The sequence below is a fragment of the Bos javanicus genome, chromosome 8 (assembly GCF_032452875.1).
Source record: "Bos javanicus breed banteng chromosome 8, ARS-OSU_banteng_1.0, whole genome shotgun sequence".
Lineage (NCBI taxonomy): Eukaryota > Metazoa > Chordata > Mammalia > Artiodactyla > Bovidae > Bos > Bos javanicus.
In genome coordinates, this window is record NC_083875.1 from 99,156,925 (window position 1) to 99,178,197 (window position 21,273).

Genomic DNA, 21,273 nt, shown 5'->3' on the forward strand with positions numbered 1-21,273 from the left:
TGAATGAGCTTTTTGGCCAACCCAATATAAACTGTGTTAAATAAAGCAGTCCATCTGTAGGAAAGTGAGCCTGTTCAGTATCACTATGGCTACTGTACTTATCCCTAGAAATCTGTGGGCCCCATTAATGGAAAGAAGGGAAACTGTTAATGCTATTATACTTTTTTTTGAGTCAATGAACCAAAAGTAGACATGTCTGAAAGGAAGTGGAAGTATCGATAAAAGCAAGTGGTGCCAATGCTAATATACATTCAGAGTTTTTAACCAATCTACAAAAAAGCCACAAATTTGGAGAGGATAAATTATCTGTGAAGAAGTCAAGGGAATGGACTCTGGAGGTGCACTGCTGGGCCTGGATCCTGGCTCCACCTCCATTATCTCAGTAAGTTACTTCAACTGCTCTGTGCCTCAGCTGTAAAATGATCAACAGTACATGTCAGAGACATGCTGTGAAAAATAAGTGAGTTAACACAGGGAAAAGCACTTAAGAGTACCTCTTACAAAGCATAAGTTATAGTAAATGTTAACTATGAAGAGCTATAAGCTGATCATGGGACTTTATCAAATACATTAATATTTTATATGAATGAAATAGTCTTTTTTGAGAAACAGAAGTCAAAGCAGCAGAAATATATTTTAAATGACTTCTCACTTGCTTTACAGCAAATGCGATAATGGCATTTAACTTTCACAGGATAATGATAAAAAATTTCAAATTTTCTGTAGTAGATATATGCATAATTTAGGCATTTCTAATGTCAATTGCTCTGTTTTCTGAAGGGAGCCCTTGTTAAGTCTGTACGTAGCTAGAACATATTCTGCATCTAGACATATTCACAAAATTTTTTTAAAAATACGAAGCATCATCATTCAAAGATTAAAAGGTAATAACGCGCTGGAGTATGCTTCATGAGTACAATAAAGAAAGGTTCCTAATTTTGCAACAACGGTTTTCAGGATTTAAAGCTAATCAGTGAACCTTTAATTACATGTGAATCTAGGGATTATTATCAGTGTATGCGTAAGGTGCTGAGTTTTGACACTGAAAACCTGAGGATTTCTCAGAGCTTCCCAGACAATTCTGCTGCACAATAGGGCTTGCAATACAGAAGACAGCATTCATTAAATGAGACCTGTTAGGTGACAAAGATGCAGTGAGGAATCAAAATGAAACTGAGGATCAGGGAGTTGTGAAATTTTAGCAAACAAAAATAGAGGAGACTTTCTAGTAGTACACGCAATCAAGTGCCAAAGAAAATTATAGAAGAGGAGGCTGGAAGTCACTACAGCCAAATAACTTTAACCCTGAATATTCATTAGAAGGACTCATGCTGAAGCTCCAATACTTTGGCCACCTGATGCAAAAGAACCGAGTCACTGGAAAAGACCCTGATGCTGGGAAAGATTGAAGGTGGGAGGAGAAAGGGACGACAGAGGATGAGATGGTTGGATCGCATCACCAACTCGATGGACATGAGTTTGAGCAAGCTCCGAGAGATGGTGAAGGACAGGGAAGGGCATGCTGCAGTCAATGGGGTCGCAAAGAGTCAGACATAACTGAGTCACTGAACAATAACATCATCAAAATGAAGTGCAAATGTAGAGATCTTATAATTGATGAGTTGCTAATTCTCTTAGGCTGCTAATTACTTTCTAGAATGTAAGTATAAGTTGAATTAAAAGTTTTAATACACCTTAAAAACATTTTGCCTCGTCTACTGGCGTTTGTGTTATTTTTTACCATTTTCTGATGCATTTTAGTCTATACTTTGACAGAGCTAAAAATAAGACTTAATGCTCTTGATAAGTGTGTGTACAAAAAGAAGCAATCACCCCTCAACCCTGCTTTCTGAATGCAAAAAAACCCTCAAAAAACTGCAATGCTCACAAAAGAAAAAAGCCTGTATCTATGTGCTTATTACCACGTGGAATACAGGGAATTGTAATACCTGATGTTGAGCTGTCCCTGCTTGTCGTCCGTCTCAGAAGGGGCCACAGTCAGATGGTGAATGGCAGACTGGGGGCCGGACTGACTGTGGCTCACGGCCAGGAAAACGTCTTCCTGAACCCAGGCGAGCAGGCTGAACTTTAGTGGGTTTACTTCTTCAGCTTCACTGTCCTCAATCGGAATTCTGTTTTAAATATTGAAGAATTTTCAAGCATGAATAAAATCTTCACGTCACTGAAGTTTTCCTAAATGGAGAATGCACTGCTTTCTATACAGTCAAATCCTAATTCTTTGGAGGGACAAAACCTAAGGTAATGCCCAATACTAGAAAATCCCAAAATAATAATGCTTACCTGGCTTAAGAATGTTTTTCTGCTATTTAAAATTGAGTTTCTTACACTCTGAGATTTTTAGATCTGAAGAAAGCACTTTAAGAAACTGATTACACAAGAAAAACTGATTGTACTAGGCCCCACGCGAATAAACGCCAGCAGTTTTTACTGTCGCCGTTCACCAGCGTTCAGATATTCAGTAGATACTTAGGTCTCAGTTGAATGCATCTTTTCCTAAGCATCTCACAGCAAAATGACTAATTAGCTTAAGAGATGCTTTCTCTGCCGCTAATGCCTTCCTCCTGTAGCATTTAAACACTGGCGGAGGGCCTTGTTTTTGCTACTTCACACGGGAACGCATGATGGCTACTTCCTGCCATTCCGCTCAAGCAGCAGATCTGGGTGCTCACTGCAGAAGCTGGGTTGCCAGCCTGACCTTCCTCCTCGGTCCGCTCTTCCTGGACTCAGGCACCCCACCGCAAGTCAGCCCCACGCAGGAGCATCCCCGCCTCTGGTTCTCACGACACTCTTCTGCCCGCCACACCCGAAAGCCCCCATACTTCTCTGGCAATCCTCAACCCGTCTCTTTTTCAAGGTTCAAGATAAGTATTCATCGAAAACACGCATATGTATGGCTGAGTCCCTTGGCTGTTCACCTGAAACTATCACAACATTGTTAATCGTAGCCCAGTACAAAATAAAAAGTTTAAAAAAAAGTAAATAAAAAAATTTTTAAAAGGTAATTCATGCCCTTCATGAAATCTTCTCTAAATGACTTAGCGCTATCCTCCTCACAATTTAAAAAAATGAAACCATATTCTCAATTGCCTCGCACTTTCGAGTTTGTCTTAAATCTGTCCTCTATGTCTTTCGTCTGTGAAATGAAATCCATGTACACGTTCTTTGAAAAACTACTAAGCATTACACAGTCAGTTCCCCAATCACAGAGGCTGGAAACATATTCATTTATTAAATATAACACATATATTTAAGAATTAAATATTAAGTATTAAATTCAGTTATTTGTGCATTATTCCCCATTGATTTAGGAATAAATGCTCCCTAGGGAGACAAAGTAGTACAGTAGTTAAGAACATGGACGTATTAAATAGAATAGAATCACATTCTGGATTTTCACAGAAGTGAACTCATAACTCCTATATCCAACTGTTTATAGTATAGTTTCAACGGAAACATGCCTCCTGATTTCCAACCCAAGAGCCTCAAAACACAGCAACCGAAAGTTCTGCTGTAGGATGAGCAGAGTAGACACTGTGACGTCAGCCACACGCTAACAGTGTATGACTCCTCATGTGTGAAAGCAAATGTACTCTGCTCCATCATCTTCATCTCCATCTTTCCTGTGGGATTTTCCCTGGAGAAAACTCCCCAGGCGATGTTGGGGGAATGGTTTCTAAGTCAGCTTAAGACTTACACTCCATCATCACCCATCAGCATACATGACATTCAGATAACTGACTTCCCCAAGATGAAAAACTAGGGCCCAGGTGTTGTATCTATTTCTTGTTCCATTGAGCAACAGGCACAGGATAAGACAGTTAAAGTTGGCTGAGTTTAGGACAGAGGCTGGCTGCTCCTGTTTCCAGGGGGCCAAGATAACTAACAACAACCTACTTGTATCTTTTGTCCAGATGAGGCGTTCTAAGGGAAATTTTAAATCCATTTCCACCCACAGCTCCCAGTTTCACCGTACAGTCTATGCTTGGACTATCACCTAGGGAAAAATAAAGCAAATATTGTCATAGTAAACTACAAACATTTTTCCTGATATTAACAACATGAGGTCCTACATGTTAATGGGGTTCTAGAAGGTAATCCACTTCACAAATAATCTAGAAAATAACCACATCTCAAACTCTTTCTTAAATTTCTGCACCTTTCAGGCTGAGAATTCAAAACTTATTTGAAAACAAGGTTACCACAGCCATGCGCCAGTATATCTCAGGACACAACCATAGAATTCACAAATCCCAGGTTTTTCCAGCACATCAGGAAACCAACTAGAAACAGCAGTGGACTGTGGAAGGACAACTAGACTAGAAACTGAAACACCGAAGTTGGGGTTCCCGCCCCTTTTTGCTCAAGCAAACTTCAAACCCTCCGGCATTCTGTTCCCTTGTCTATATAACTGGAAAACCCCACTCTGACACAGCTCCTAGCAAAGCTGTGAGCAACTGGAAACGTGTGCAATGGCCATGAAAACTGCAAACATGTTAAGGATGTGATGAGACACTGTGTTATTTCTAGAGCTGAGTACTATTCTTAAGTAACTAACCCTTCAACTTCAATAAGGCAAAAGAACTGTTCTTAGCCACAGTAGGACTGAATCCCTGCCCCCCAAACCCTACAGGTCAATCAAACAGCACAATAATAATGATATTAATTATAAACTTCAACATTTTTGGAAGCCCTAGAGTGAAGGCAACACCAAACTATAATTTGCTTCTGTGTAGGAGGGATGTGATTCAGAACATCCTGATAACAGTTTCTGAACATACCACATTTATAAACAGAAATCTGGTTGCTGGCGTCTAGGACAGCGAGGTCGTTACTCTTTTCAGGGCGTGCCGAGAACATGACCTGATTCACAGAGTGCGGGAGCTGCAGCCGGTATGTGCACATCGGAGGCGGAACCACACTCTGCCGGAAGACCGTCACCAGGACCCGGTCTGGGAGAGAGAGAAAGAGGGTTAGACGCATGCATGCTCGAAATGCAAAACAAGGCCATTTTTGAAAGTTAACGGTTGGTGTTTTCGTAATGAATTAGTTTAAATACACTGGAGGGGAGAAAAGCAAGTATCTGGGCTGTCGGTATCTGGCTATTATCAGACCTTGATGATAGGCCTGGCTACCTCCAGGCCTCGAGCAGTCCCATCTCTGGGTCTGGAGAGTCAGGTGCCAGGGACTAGGGCAAGCAGGTCAGGGTTCTAGCTTTAACCCTAGGCCTGCAAACAAGCCAGACTAAACCAAAATCCTTAAAGCACTTCCCAGTGCATGGATCTGGTGACAAGGCATATCTGCTTAAGTCCTCTATACAGAACGTATGACTGCAAAACCAGTATGGTGACTACTACATAGAACATAAATCAGCACACCAACTCACATCACAATCTTAGAAGCAAGCTTTCCTTTATGTCATCAGCAATAAATGAACTGTCTATTCAGGGGATTATGGCTTTCCCATTTCTTCCCCTTCAGTAAACAAACACCTTCAACCTAATTAAAAAACACCAAACCCATCCTTGAACTAGGTAGATATCCATGACTTGAACTGAACATCCTGGAAAGGTATATAATTAACAAGCATTCATCAAAAAAACAAAGCAACGTAACAGAGTGCTGTGAGGGTCAAGGGCACGAAAGCAAGGCTGACATAGCCAATGCCACAAGCTTACTGCAGTCTTCCTCTTGACCCAGGGTCAGAAATGTCAATGTCTTCAAAGTCCCGACAAGTAAATATGTAAAGGTCACAGTTGCAGTGCAACAGGGAGTTGGGGGAGGCAGGTCGAGAGGAGAGACTATGGTTCTCAGGGCAGTACACGCCTCACCGAAGGGTGTTCCCATTCAATCCAAACCAAAAGCACAAGTTTAAACAAAGCAAACAACCAGAATAAACAACTGAACAAAAATCCCCCAGTTCCAGTCAAACCACCACATCTCTTCAGCTCCTTACTTCCATCAATAACAGCCACATTTGCCATGTCACTCAGATTATCTCCCGAGCTCCGGTCAGTCGTCCAGTGCCAGTCATAGCAGAGGTAGTGCCAGCCTTGACAGAGAACGTGCAGCCGGTATGGGCTGACCGGGTCCCACAGCAGGGACACGATCTTGCTCTTCCCACAGGTGTCGAAGGGCAGACTTTGCTTGAGATACCAGTGATAGTTTCCAACAGTCCAGAGCTGAACTGCAGGGGAAAACGAGACGAAGGCCGTCAGAGGCAGAGGGCAGGGGGCCAGACTTCGCACCACTTGCTGGAGAGGGATGGGGATGCACTCTTCTTTTTCAAATGACCCTTTCTGCGCAGCCTCTTCGTTACGATAATAATATTAACAATAACTGTTAAAGCAGGACTTCCCTGGAGGCCCAGTGGATAAGACTCTGTGCTCCCAATGCAGGGAGCCCGAGTTTGATGCCTGATCAGAGAACTAGAGCCCACATGCCGCAACCAAGACTTGGCAGACTCAACTAGATAAAAATAAACATTACAAGACCAGAGAAGTGAACATAAAAAAACTGTGAAAAGTACAGCTTTTCATGAGGATAAAATGTTAAGCATCAGTAAGGCCAGAAGCACACACGTTCATTCTTGCCTCTACCATCACACTTTACGATCGTTAGGATGGAAAGCTACCAAAACAGGACAGGGCCTTAGTGAGCTGTTTTTCCATAAAGACTTAGAAGAAAATTTGGCCATTAGATTAAAATACCCAACCCAAGAGCACGAGACTAGTATCACTATGTTGCATTATGCTTAAGATGTTTATTATTTTCTTCTAGCTATTTTGCATGCAGTTAAATCCATGGGAGATTATATGCAATTACCCTTTTCAACATCTCTTAAAAGAACAAGACCTAAACCTGCAGGGTGCAGGAGGCAGGAAGAAGCTGGTCAAAGAGTATAAACCTTCAGTTATAAGTCCCAGGGATCTAATGTACAGTGTGGTGACTACAGTTAATAATACTGTATTATATACTTGAAAGCTGCTATGAGAGTAGATTTCATATGGCCTCACCATAACAACAACAAAAAATGATAATTCTATTAAGTGAAGATTGAATTAATCAACCTATTGTGGTAAACATTTCACTGTATATGCATGTATCAAATCATAATATTATACCTCCTGAATGTACCAGTTACATGTCAATTAGATCTCAACAAAGCTGGGGGGAAAAAAAACAAACACCTAATCATGTCACAGCCAACTTTTATTAAACAGAGAATAGCTATCATAAATGATAGTTCAGTCGGTAAAGAATCCGCCTGCAATGCAGGAGACCTGGGTTCAATTCCTCGGTCGGGAAGATCCCCTGGAGGAGGAAATGGTAACCCACTCCAGTATTCTTGCCTGGAGAACCCCATGAACAGAGGAGCCTGGCAGGCTACAGTCTACGGGGTCACAAGAGTTGGACATGACTTAGTGACTAAATCACCACCACCACCATACATAAATGAGTATCTTAATTGTATTAAGAAATTTTTTTTCTTTAAGCATCTCCCTGATCACTAACTCTTAACTCAGCAATCACAGCATATCCAACCTAGTTCTTGAACCAGGTTATTATAAATACTTCCACCAAGCTTTAAGTTAGATCACACACTCATGTTCTGTAAGGACAGATATTGTGGCTCTTCTTGCACTAACACTTTCCCTGTGAGCAAATCACAGGGCCAGCCATTAACACCTGGTCAACCAGTGGTTCTCAACTCTGGCCGCACCTTAAAAAAAAATCACCTGGAAGCTCTTTTTAATAAAATTAAATATCGATGTATAGTCTCCACTATAACACACTGAAAGCAACTCTGAGATGAGGCCTGGACAGCATTTTTTTCCCTAAAGGTGCAGTCAGGGTCGAGAACTATTGTGGTGAATGAGTGAATGAATGAACTTCCAAATAACATTTCTGCTAAAGTTCTATTGATTAAAAACTTTCAAAGCCACGCAGAAAATAAATGAAAAGATTTATGGAAAAAAATGGTCAGCATACTGGTATTGATGACAGTGAAAAATTACAAAACTTTAAATGCCGAACAAAACAAGATTTAATAAATGGTAGCATAAAGCAATATATAGCAATTTAAAATAATACACATATCTGAAATGGAAATAGTTTGAGATACATTGTAAAAGCAAGCTAGAAACCTGTAGGTATCATACCTACATATTTAACAAAAATGAGATTATAGCTATACATAAAACCTAGGAAGACAAGAAAATTTTAATAATTTATTGAGTGATAGAATTATGGAAGAACTTTTTTCTTCCCATCTTTATTTTCTAATGTTTCCACATATTACATATATACTGAAAATAATATTTACAATTTGATTTACAATGTAAAATCTATAGAAGATTTTTACTTATATCTAACCTCATTTCTCTTTCACTTCCACAGTATTCTTTTGGCTAGCATTCTGATTTGCTATAGTAATATCATCCATGAGGAAAAAGCACTAATGACTTGGTTATCTGATACGTCAACTTGGCTAGGCTATGGTGTCTAGTTGTTTGATCTAGATGTTGCTGGGAAGGTATTCTGCAGATGTGATTAAACTTTCAAATCAGCTGACTAGATTAGCCTCCATAATGTGGACAGATCTCATCCAAAGAGTTTATGACCTTAAGGGCAAAACCTGAGGCTTCCCAGAGAAAAAGGAATTTTGCCCCAAGACTGTAACACAGAATCCTGTCCGAGTTTCCAGACTGTGGGCCTGTCTTGTCTCACAGATTCTGGACTCAAGACTGCAACATCAACTCTTCACTAATTTTCCAACCAGTCACCCTATCCTGATTCTATTTCTCAAGGGAACCCTGCCTGATGCATAACTGAAATCATCCCATGAAAAGCTTATCACATGAAATCATCCCATGAAAACTCCATAACCACTCCCTCATCTCCACCTCCCTGCTCAGTTGTCTTTGATCCATTACAGGACTAAGTAGATGGGACAAAGGAAACTCCACAGCCTACTACTTTCAACTACACTCTATGGGGCCGAAGGCTGAGATATCGGTGCTGTCTTACCATAGGTTTTTAGAGACGAATTTTCTTCCCTCTGAAGTTCTTCCAGCCAAACTGCAAGCACAGTGGAATCTGCATTCCAGAAAAGGCCATTAACCTAGGAGGGGAAAAAAGACCTGTCACTGGCCTTAAACTAAATATTTATCTCAAAATCTTTATAGGAGCTAAATTTCCTACTCTCCCAAGTCAAATAATTCCACACTTGAGTCGACCCCTAGCTGTAAATTATTAACCTATGGAGTTATTAAACAAATCTGTCATTACATGTAAAAGACATTTTAAAAAACCCAGTTAAATACTTAACCAAATGCAAGGTGATATTTTTAGACAATCAGGGAAATTTGATTACAAACTAGGTATTGGATAATATTAAGAAATTGTTACTAATTTTGTAAGGTGTGATAATGGAATTGTGGTTACATAACGAAAAATGTTCTTAACTGTTAGAGAAATGAATATTGACAATATGATTTCTAGAATTAAAATCCTAGGAAATTGTTACAAAGTGTGTGTCTGTGTGTATATATGTACGTAGGCCAGAGAGTAAAGAATAGATGACAATAATTTTGCAAAATGCTGGTATATATCTGATGAAAGTAAGTAATAGGTACATGGGAGTTCATTAAACTCTTCTCTCAATCTTTATTTAAAATTTTTTTACATAATTAAAAATAATCATGATTTGTTTCTGATCCGCAAAGATCCAAATGGTACACAACCTTCTTAAGGATTAAACGTTATAAATGACAAGTATCTTAATCACTGGAAGAATTATCCTTTTGTCAAAATAAACAAGAAAAACTAGCATTTCTATTTCTTTTCTGTGTTTTATCTAGTGTGAGGAAAGAAGGCCATTTTTTCCTCTGCAAAACCTCCTTATGAAAAACAACTTCTGTTTCGCAAAAAAAAAAATTCAGTCATAAGTAGCCACTGCTTTTGTTATTATCTATTCCAGGGCTTCTATTTACATACCCATATCAGATAGAAACTTTCTCTATAGCTGTGGACAGTCCTCTAAATTGGATGGTGAAAGAACTAAGCCACCTACCTTAACCTCGTCTTTGAAGAAAGGAAGTGTAAACTGTCCGTGAAGAAGTCCATTTTTCTCAAAAAACACAACATCCTGTTGATTGGGTTTATCTTGCGTAGATGCGATCAAACTGCCTGAAGGCCTAAAAGCAAACCCAGAGCGTTAGAACATCCAGAAGCTCACCCAGCTGGTGAAGAACAAGATGAAATTCAAAGAAACAATTTTTTTCTACAAAAACAAGAAGCCTCCATCTAAGGAAGTTTTAATTCTGCATTTCCTCGCAAGCAGTCACCCTAGTGTGGAACTAAATCTGCCCAGAGAAGGCAGTGCCTTTTCCTGATTTGTCCACACAAAGATTCTATTTGCCCACAAAGCATCACAGATTTAGACTGCACTTGGCTGACTTTTGAAAAATATCAATAAACTATTTAAACCATTCCCAGTATAATGTCCAATAAAGCCACAACCTACTTCTCCTTCAATTACATGTCTTCAGTAATATTCCATGTACTCAGTAATAGTCCATGCATTCAGTAATGCTCAGGTAAGTAGTCTTAAAGACTTCTCAATCTACTGAAAATAGCTTGATCGCTGCATCTTGTTTTTATCTGTCTCTAGAATTTTAATTTAAATACATCTCTCTCTTTGCACTATCATCCAACTGCCACTCAAACACTGGTGGGAAACAGATGTTTAAAACCTAGAGACCTAGGTTTTGCCTGTAACAGATGCTTCTGAAACAGAAGCTATTTCTTCTATCTATAATCAGGACAGCCAAGTATGACAAGGAGTGACCTGCAAAAGGGTACTGGGCCAACGGGTGAACTGGGCCCAAATCCAGCCTGCCTGTTCCTCAGCGAACAGGTCCCCTTAGTGTGGGAGCTTGTGCAGAGAATGGACGTCCCTCTCCTAGTCTTCACCAAAGCTCTGCTGCCCCACCGAACTCTGCAGACTGCGACTTCCCTTCCAAGCACCACTTTCTGTTTTACGCAGTGGATTCCTGTAGGCGCTGCCTACAGCTACAAAACGTGTGGGCCTTGCAATGATGAGGTCTGTGAAGCTCAGAATCTACTACTCAAACCACATTCAGACTCCAGAAAACTAAGAGAGATACAGGCTGATAGTCAAATGAGAACAAGGAATTATCCTTTTGTGATTTATAAATACCTACATTCAATAGGTACCGCCACCCCTACCCTCGTTCCAAGAAACTCTCTGGGAAGGAAGTTACAAGGCTCCTGCTCCCACTCACTTCCAAGCCAGAGCAGGTCCCAGTCCGGCCACAGGCTCACTGGTTGACTGCAAAGCGAACTCCCGGCTCCACACTCTGACCTTTCGAGCCCCTGTGCAGTAGGAAGAGGGGGAAGAAATGACAACAACAAAACTTGGAGCACTGTGATAAATGCTGTCAAGTCAGAACTTCCCAAACGTCTTCCTTGTTAATAAAAGCTGTCATGGTTTTACAAAGCCAACTAGATTAACCTTGCTAAAAAGTAGTACCTAATATGTAGGAGGCTGGACCAAACAGCCTCAAAGAACTCTTCTAATGCTTTCTTTATGCATTTACACCTAAGGCAGCACATGGTTACGTCACGTATAATGAAAGGAAACCCTCGGAGCAAAAGGCAGAAAAACTCCCTGACCTAAGTCAGATTTTTTAAAAGTTTTATTTAGCTGCAGCAATTTATTTCCATACCTGTCTCTGGACAAACAACACTCACAGCAAAAAACTGCCCATCGCCACGCCAGGTAACTTGTGGTCTATGGTCGTCCCAGGGCAAAGCAGATTCATGCTAAAGAGAGGGAAAAACACAGATGTTACTGGAGGCCTTAAATGATCTAGAATCTAACCAGTCTCAGGCTATTAAAGTTTAATCTTTCATATAAGGGTTAAGCTACTTAGAAAATGAGTTTCACAGAACCCTCAGGAACCCTATTAGATGGGCCCTTAGACCCAGAAATCCTCAACCTAAAACAAAACAAAATCCTTCTCTGGGCATTAGAAAGTGGCCTCTAAGCACAGCAATAGAGGAAGAGCTGCAGACCTAGATATTAAAAATATTAAACTAAGGACTCTATCAGGTAACTATACACAGAAATAAATGTTTGTCTAAATTTGAGAGAGTAGCATGTTATTTACTGTGTAAGCTTTGTAACAGTGCACAGAAGAATGAAGATGAGAGGAAGGTGGGCAAGGAACAGCTAGAGGAGCTAAGCCAGCAGCCATGATGAAAACATGGATAAGCGCCTCGTTCCGCAGCACAGAAGGAAGAAAGGTTTCAAGTGCTACTTGCATCTTAGTCCTGAAAGCCTTGAAGACAGAAGCCAGTTCTGTGGGGCTGGGGACCAGTGACCACCTGGGCAGCCTTCATCACCTTCCAGGGAAAGCTAAGTCAGAATGGTGCTAATGCCACAATCGGCACAGCAGGGAATACACAGCAGCCTAACAAGATTTATTCTCAGTGACACTGCTCTGTAGTACAGAACGCAAACTTCCTCCAGTGAAGGGCTGAGACAAAGTATGCGCTACATGAAATAAATTATGCATGGGAAACGCAAATGCCAGGCAGAGTATGATTTTCATCTGTTCTAGAAGGTCAGCTCAGGCAAATTTCCCATGTAGTACAGACAAAAATGCTTCCATTATATTCCATTCTACAGGCCCATATCCTGGGATGATCCTCAATTCATCTCCCTCTCACCCCACATCTGCTCTATTATCAATAAATCCTGTGGACTCTATCTTCAAAATGTATCCAGAAAGAAGGAAAACATAAGAGTTTCATCCAAGAAAAGAAATCAGAAAAAAAAAAAAAATCTAATATAAACATATGTAGGAAAAGTATAAAAACATGCACGAGAATTCTCAACAGTGAATACAGGACAGTAGCTCCTTCTAGGGAGGAAGCGGAAGAGTGTCAGGAAGGGATACAGAGTGTTTCATTTCTGAGATGACTTTTTTAAAAAATAAATATTGGTTATAATTATTCTCTTTGTGGAAAAAAAAAAACTGACTAACTTGGCAATAAAAAAGAAAAAGAGGATCTTTCTCATTCCCTAGTGCATCTCAACAGCTTACGCCCATGACCACCCTCTACCTGTGAAACAGCAGGACCCTATGGTGGTCCTTGCCCCCACCCCATCCCCGCCACCATGGCCTCAGCTTGCCTTTTGTCCATGGAAAAACTTCAGCTAAACAATAAATTCAATCAGAGAAGTGAGAAAAACGAAGAAACAAAGGAAAACAGCCAAACAAGACTAAGTGGTAATAGTTCAGTCATTAAGCACAGTCAAGGGCCTTTAATTCATCAATAATTCTCTGAGCCAGATCCTGTGAGCTATCTTATGGATTCTAAAACCCCCACTAGGTGAAAGAAGTTAACTACATGATGACCAGACTGTAGCCATGACATAAGTTGCTGCAATTCTGAGAACTGGCCTCAAAGAAATGGGAACAAACTGACCCTAGAACTAAAGATTAACTGTACTTAAAATAATCAAGATGACATTGATCAGACAACAGCATGACCAATTTCAAGGTGACTGTCAGAGCTGACTTTACTGTTTCTGCATGTCGTCCTGTCAGTGGGCCTATTAAAGCTTTTGCCCAGTGGTTGTTCGGGTGGGGCTGGGGGGCAGGGAATGCCAACCTTTGGAGAGGAGCGTGCCCCTCTCCCCCTCTCAGTTGTCAGCATCCGGAATAAAGCAAACTTTTCTTTCCACCAACCCTGCCTCTTGACTGACTTTAGAGCAGCGAGCAGTTGGATCCCTTTCTGTAACATCTGGACACCCAAGAGTTCCTGGTGGGTAGCAGAACTTCGGAGAAGGCAATGGCACCCCACTCCAGTACTGTTGCCTGGAAAATCCCATGGGCGGAGGAGCCTGGTAGGCTGCAGTCCATGGGGTCGCTAGGAGTCGGACAGGACTGAGTGACTTCACTTTCACTTTTCACTTTCCTGCATTGGAGAAGGAAATGGCAAGCCACTCCAGTGTTCTTGCCTGGAGAATCCCAGGGACGGAGGAGCCTGGTGGGCTGCTGTCTCTGGGGTTGCACAGAGTCAGACACGACTGAAGCAACTTAGCAGCAGCGGCAGCAGAACTTCTATTTGTTCCAAACAAAGTTCTTTATCCATCAGACCAACCTTACCATTTGCATCTGAAAAGCTGCTTGCCTGCCTTCAGATCCATGGAACTGCGTCTCCTTCCTGCCCCAACCAACAGTGATGAACTTGCCTAGAGAACAATTGAGTGAGAACATGCAAGACAGTCAATAAGCTAAATAAAATAAGAGCCGATTCATGAAGTTGGGTCCTCTGAGACCTCTCAATAAACTGACCAGCAGTCAAGATGTTAAAAACCTATGTTCCACATTACATGCTCAGTGATTTTGAAGACTCTGAAATACCCTTATTTTGGAGCATTACTGCCATCATATATAAATTCCCTTGATGTCAGCCAGCAATCTGTTGCACTTTACAGTAAGAAGAATGAAACATGAAGAATCTATGTGATACCTCCATGGATAACAAAAACACGAAACACGAGAAGACGAAACACGAGAGCCGGTACTAAAATTCCAATTTTAAATGTTCAATTCGCTAAATGTATCCAACCTCTTTGCTAGTGATGGAGATCATAGATTATGGAATTCAACTCCTCACAGAGACTGAGACCCCCCCAGGGACAGAGGCCAAAATTACATCACAGGGCTTCTGCCTTTCAGGTTGGGCTTCTTTTTAAATCATAATGCTGAGCTTACTACATAAACCATAAAGTCAGAGTTGCTGAAATGATGCAGCTCTTCTGTTCTGGAAGTAGGATCTGGCATCCTCCAGCTGTAGAGGTCCAACAGAGATGTCCTCGAGAGCATCCATCTGATTCAGGACCCAATACCTCCTCCCTACAACTGACGCTGACAGTGCTAAAGCAGGGCTGCTTATAATTTCTATGAATTACGGCTGGCAGGATGGTTTCCTGTCCGCTTGGCTTGGGCACATCCAAGTACTGTATGGCTCACACCTCAGAGCATGCCCTGCTGTTGTATCCAAATAGTAGTGCCTATCCTGGTGCATGCCCCTGGGTTTCCACGCAAAAGTTTCCACAGAGAGGTAAAGGGTCTGGAGGGAAGCAAAAAACCTTTTCCAGTGGGAGATCAGATAATAGTGATGGGACTACTGCAGAAATCAGCAAACTACAGCCTGCATCATTACAAATAAACTTCTACTGGAACACAGCCAAACCCATTTCTTTACATATTATCTTTAAGTGCTTTCCCACTAGTCAGCATAGTTGGACAGTTCCAACAGAGACCACATGGCCTGTAAAGATGAAAAACATTACTATCCAGCTCTTTACAAAACAAGTTTGACACTTGGGTTAGAAGAAAAATATCTATTCACCACTTTACACAGTGACTTTTTGTACTGACAAATGCATTTCTAAGACCCAAGACCCTGAGTTGGACTCCTCCTCCTTTGATATACTCTATTAGACTTACGAAGTTGGCAGGATGAACGAGAACGCACTTTCCCATGCAAACCTGTGTGCTTCTGACCTCTACGACAACCTCTATGACTATCCTCAAAGCTGGCTGCCCCAGAGTCCCACCCTGGACCCTAGATCCAGCACCATACCTGCTCCCTGAGCTAGTAAAACTGTAGCTTCTGTTAGTGACTCCCAGTCCACAGCTCTGGCTTCTGCTGAGCATCAGCCCTTTCTAATTCACGTGCTTCGTGTGGTGATCCCATATGGCCCTTTAACAAATTCAAAACAGAATTCGCCACCCACCTCTTACAGACCACACTTCCCCATTTCCTCTCAGATACTGGCATCTTTATTTTCACAACCTGAGTTTCTGGCTACAGTCCAACTAAACTTTCTCCTTCACCTTATACACCCAAAGCCTATTTATTTCATTCTCTAAACTGGTATTTCTCAAACTAGCTAGGGCAAAAGAGGAACCAGGCACGTATATTCCAAAACTGTTTCTCATAATTCCAAACAATGTACTCCTATCTTCACTGAGAATCAAAACTTCCCTGCATTCTTCCCCTTTGCTAGTCCCACACCCACCTTCATCTCTCACCTGGGTTCCTGTAACAACCTCCTACCAGATCACCCTGTCTCCAGTCTCTTCCCTCTCTACCGATCAACCGAGCATCATCAAAACCTTTAATGACTGATCTCCTATAATTCAATGTCTAAATTCTCTATCAAACTGAATCAAAATCTCTCCCTTTTATATAATTCCACATCCATATCCGGTCACTAAGCAATGCTTAAGTATTCACAGTTGCCTGAATCAGTCAAGATGTGTCAAAGGCTTCTGTGAAACATCCCTGCCTTGGAAAGAACTGATTCAGTTACTTGGACCACTCCCCAACCCTCAACCCTCGTCTACCCAACACCAGATAAGCCAGAGCTCAGCTCAAGTTGGCCTCCTCTGGGAAGTCTTCCCTCCCCATGACTCCTTTCTTCTCCTCATGCTACCCTAATACTTGCAATGTTCTGTTATTATTGAACTAACAGGACCTCTTAAGGGAAAAGCAGTTTTAGCCAGAGTATCAAACACACTGCTGGGTTCACAGTACCTACTCAAACATTATTTCTGAAAAAAAAAAATTATTTTTGAATGAAAAAATGAGTAGCAATTTTCTAAATGATTTCTTATTTGGCTGAACGAGAAGACAGGAGGTGAGAACTCAGCAAAATTTAAAATACCATCGCCCCTAATCCTCTCTTCAATCAAGCCAGCTACCTGGACCCTCAAGTTGGTCAGAGCTGCTTAGACTCAATAAGCATCTCCACTCTTACTCTCTTCAATACTTCCACAGCCTAGTGCCCATTTCATCTCAGCTAGATCAGTGCAAGAAAACACTCTGATGGTTCCCATGACCATTCAGAACTAATCAATAGAACAGAAGTCAGCTCTTTATCCCACCTCTCTTGTATTTTCCCCCAAACTGTGTATCAGAAATGCTCTTATTCCAGTCAGTTTAGTCCTTTTCATCAAACCCCAAGACTAAGCCCATCAGGGGTTTGGGCAATAACAACCCAATCTACAAGCACAGATTATTATTTCCCGGTTACTGACAAAGCCGACTCTCAGACCTGAAGAGCCACCAGAGGTATGCCTTTTAAGAGCTGGAATGAACTGAAGGAACTGGGCTATCAGACACTTAATTAAGCCAGGGTTTAAGCTTCACAGCTCTTTGGGCTTATGACTATCAGTCTGCAAGAAAAGTCACAAAATGTTTCAGACAAAGTTATACTTACTTTCACCAAAATCATCCTGGTGGATTTGCTGTTCCATGATAGGTTCAAAGTCTTTTGTCATCATAATTAGGGTTTGTTGACCTTGAAGGAGCACAAACAAGAATGATTTTGTTCTCATTTAACAAATCTGCTGTTCTGTAAGTATCTACAGCACTGCAAGATACAGAGCTGAAGTGGAAGAATTTGTAATTGAAATAGGGAAGACAGATTTCATTCAAAATGTTCTGACGCTCATTAAAAAATAAAGTTTTGACTGGGTAAGTCACCTGGTGCTTATTCTCAGCTATTTATGTATGTCAAGCTAACATAAAAGTGTACATAGCCCTTCCACCTCCACTAACTGCAACTGTTCAGTCACCAAGATACCTCTTTGAGTGTATAGCTCATCAGGGTGCTAGTTTACAGAATCTCAGCCGGAATGAAAAGACTTATAGGAAAAAAAAAAAAAAAGGACCGGAAGAGCAGTTTTCAGAATCAGTTTATTTTATACAGCAACTCTTCCTCTTAAGAGTATATTAAAACAAACATTGCTGACATTTTAAACTGTAACTACAGACTTCACAGCAACTTTTTAAAACAATGTGTTAAGAAGTAAAACTTACCTCAATTGTTTCAAGAAATATTTTTGTAAAATCTAAGCACCCTAAAACTTAAGTCTTTGAGCTGTCAGGAGTCATGTCTTATAAAGTCACGAGTTAGGGACCAGCGACATGCTTACCTGTGGCAAGCAGCAGCAGCTCTTGGTCAGGACTCCAACTCATGACAGAGATACCACTGGCTACACTCCCGACACATTCCAGCTGAGAGAGACATTTTAAAATGTTAAGAGAAATATGAAAATATAAGCACCCTGATAAATGTTTATTATGACCTTAACAAAATAATTCACAACACACCAAGATGAAATTAAGCAATAAACATTTATTCAGTAACAGATATTAAAAGACCAGGCGTGATACAGATCATGGGGACTGGATGTGATGACGGCCACTCCATTCCTCCCATTAAGGAGATAAAAGATGCCTCTACAGTAGGGTGAGGGCTGTAACTGAGGTCTCCAGGAATTAAGTGGGGACTCAGAGCAGAGAATGACAAATGGCCCAGGTTAGTTCAGGAAAGGCTCTCTGAGGAGGTGCTTTAAAGGGTAGAAACAGTCTCCAGGAATTAAGTGGGGACTCAGAGCAGAGAATGACAAATGGCCCAGGTTAGTTCAGGAAAGGCTCTCTGAGGAGGTGCTTTAAAGGGTAGAAACAGGGCTAGGAAGAAGAGACCGGCAGGGGTGGGGGTGGGGGTGGGGCTGGGAAATGTGGTGTTGAGGCATAAAATTATAAAAAAGAGCAGTTAAAAATCAGCTGCCACTAAAGCATAAGGTATACAGGGATGATGGGGGTGGGAGGTGAGGCTAAAAAGGAATTTGGCAAACAGACAGTGAACTGTCTGATAAGGACAAGAAGGAACATGGATTCTGTCTTACAGACACATTGATGCCATAAACAGGGAGATCAGCACCATCTGACGGAGACCAGCGGATTACAGGAGCTCGGTAATTAGGAAAAAATTCTACAAAATGTTTTACAAGTAAAAGCATACCTTTTAAATGTGAGAAATACCAATTTATACTGGATGGCTTTGATGTTTCTTACCATGAACTGAGAGGAAGATTTATTATTGTACTAAATGGAACCGTTAAAAGCAAAGGTACCAGATTTAGACTGCCAGGATTCAAATCTCACCCGAAAACTGTTTGACCTTGGCCTAGCCTCAATTTCCTTTTCTGAAGAATGAGGAAACAACAATCTACTTCATAAAGTTATAATGAAAAATTACAAAATTCATGTAATTCTGATGAAAAATACTTTAAAAAGTGCCTGGCACACTGTAAACCTTCAGTAAATGCCAGCTGTTATTATTATCCCACGATTAGTAATATAACTCTTGTGACACATCAATGTTAAAGAAATCACAGCTAAGGGAGTTATTAACGAAGTTTAAAAAGCTATCAAGGCGAGTAAAGAAATTCAGAAACTCAGCCTTATGCTAGAGTAGAGAAGGAGGCAAGTCATTGAAATCTATCACCTCTGATAGTCATAAAATGTGCACAAAATGAACATGTATCACCTTAGTACCTGCAGTTCAGGGACTCTACAGTCAGTCATCAAAGAGAGGCCTATCAGCATTCGTAACAGAAAACACGAGCCATCTAAACATCCCAAAGACTTCCTAAACTGAGAAGTAAGGGTTACAACTCGGGATCGGGCTGTAGCAAGAGGGGAGCCACACCACACAAGAATGGGTTTGAGGTTTGAGGTTTTGTTCTTATCTGGAATGCTCTCATTGTTAATAGATGCAGCAGACAAAACTGAGTTTAAGAAGAATCCTGAAACCATGCCAACAATTTTCTGTAAAGAACTGTAAAATGCAAAGACTCTAATTTGCAAAATGCCTAAATATTATGGCTCCCGATATTGTAAACATCTGTGAAAAACTAGTGACATACCAAAAAAAGATGTTTGAGGATGCCTGAGATTTCCTCCTCCCTGGTCTCTCTTGCTTACCTGGTGTGTGTTGAGATTACAAAGCAGGACATCTCCAGAAGCTGTGGCCACACACACAGACTCCTGATCCAGCAAGTCCTGAATACCAATGATGCAGCCACTTCCATCCTCTGGGAGAAAGCCTTCTGCCACCAAAGGAATTTCATTTTTCACCTTTCACCAAGACAAACAAGCAAATTAAGTCAGTCTACTTTCAAGAACAATTCATAACATTTCTAGAAGTAAAACATTTTTTTAATGTTTCTTTATAATACAAAAGCTTTCAAAAATTTTTTTCCTAGATTAAAATCCAAACTTTCACTTGAGAAATATCACAACACTACCATCTTTAACAAAGAAAACAGTTAATATGCCTCTTTTGCCAAGCAAACATAAAACAAATACCTGGTCTCTTTGGAGATACCCAATAAAACATGAAGCTAAAAACTATGATTTTCTAAAATCTACAGTCGGGGGAAAAGGGACTAAGAATGTCATCACCTAAAATACATTAGTAGCAAAATATAATTAAGGGGAGATATCAGAATTCACCCAAATAACCGCCATCAGTAATTTACCTCTCTCGTGACAGGGTCTACCTCCACCAGTCCATGCTCTGAGCCGATGAGCACTGTCGCCTGCTCGGCTCGGAGACAGAGGCACCGTGGTTTCCCTTGAGCCTGAATATCCCTGAACTCCAGGCTCCGAAGTAACTTTAGATTCCTCATGATGAAGCAATGCCTTAAAAAAGTACAAATACCCTTAGTGAAGCTTTAATTTCTCTGAGAAATAAAAACAGCTTTATAACAACAAATGACACTCCAGTACAAGCAAAATGATTCAGGGAGCAGAGAAGTCAGAATAATCAGAAAAAAAAAAAAAAAAGATGTAATCTGAACCCCCAGAGAGATAAGTGGTAGCAACCTAACCAATTGTTTAAATCTAGAGTCTACAAAGTGAGGCTGTGAAATCTATTTTACATTCTCACTCTTTGGAAGAGGCAAGATTCTCAACTTCAGAGTTTTTTCTTCGAAAAAGATTTAACATCAGTTACTTTGCAAGGAAGCAAAGAACACAATGAATGAGAAAACATGTTACTTTTGCACATGAGGATATCTTTGTAACTTGACAGATTTACAACATTGTATAAAAGTCTACATGTATACATACTTGGCAGTTGGAGAAAATACAATTACTTTAATAACACCACCTACATTTATAAACTGGCTTTTTATCTTAATTAAAAAGTTAAAATTGAAATCAAACATAGAAATAAAGAAAAGCATTTACTGCTCTCAGAGAGAAAAGACACTACGAAATTACAATAGGATCCTTCAAAACGATGATCAACAATTGGAGGAGCTTGATAACCTGATATCACTACTTCAC

At 40.7% G+C, this 21,273-nt stretch overlaps 1 protein-coding gene across 1 annotated transcript in view; it reads right to left on the reverse strand.

The window, feature by feature from the left end:
• ELP1 (elongator acetyltransferase complex subunit 1) overlaps positions 1-21,273 on the reverse strand; it is a 62,916-nt gene that overhangs the window by 38,808 nt on the left and 2,835 nt on the right. The window contains exons 2-14 of the mRNA XM_061426427.1: positions 20,463-20,625; positions 19,906-20,058; positions 18,069-18,150; positions 17,351-17,431; positions 14,223-14,308; positions 11,772-11,868; positions 11,328-11,418; positions 10,094-10,217; positions 9,049-9,142; positions 5,975-6,205; positions 4,800-4,970; positions 3,916-4,015; positions 1,950-2,132 (exon numbers count right to left, since the gene is read on the reverse strand). Of these exons, the coding sequence (XP_061282411.1) occupies positions 1,950-2,132; positions 3,916-4,015; positions 4,800-4,970; positions 5,975-6,205; positions 9,049-9,142; positions 10,094-10,217; positions 11,328-11,418; positions 11,772-11,868; positions 14,223-14,308; positions 17,351-17,431; positions 18,069-18,150; positions 19,906-20,058; positions 20,463-20,612 (1,643 nt within the window). The 5' untranslated portion in view covers positions 20,613-20,625. The remainder of the gene's footprint in view (positions 1-1,949; positions 2,133-3,915; positions 4,016-4,799; positions 4,971-5,974; positions 6,206-9,048; positions 9,143-10,093; positions 10,218-11,327; positions 11,419-11,771; positions 11,869-14,222; positions 14,309-17,350; positions 17,432-18,068; positions 18,151-19,905; positions 20,059-20,462; positions 20,626-21,273) is intronic.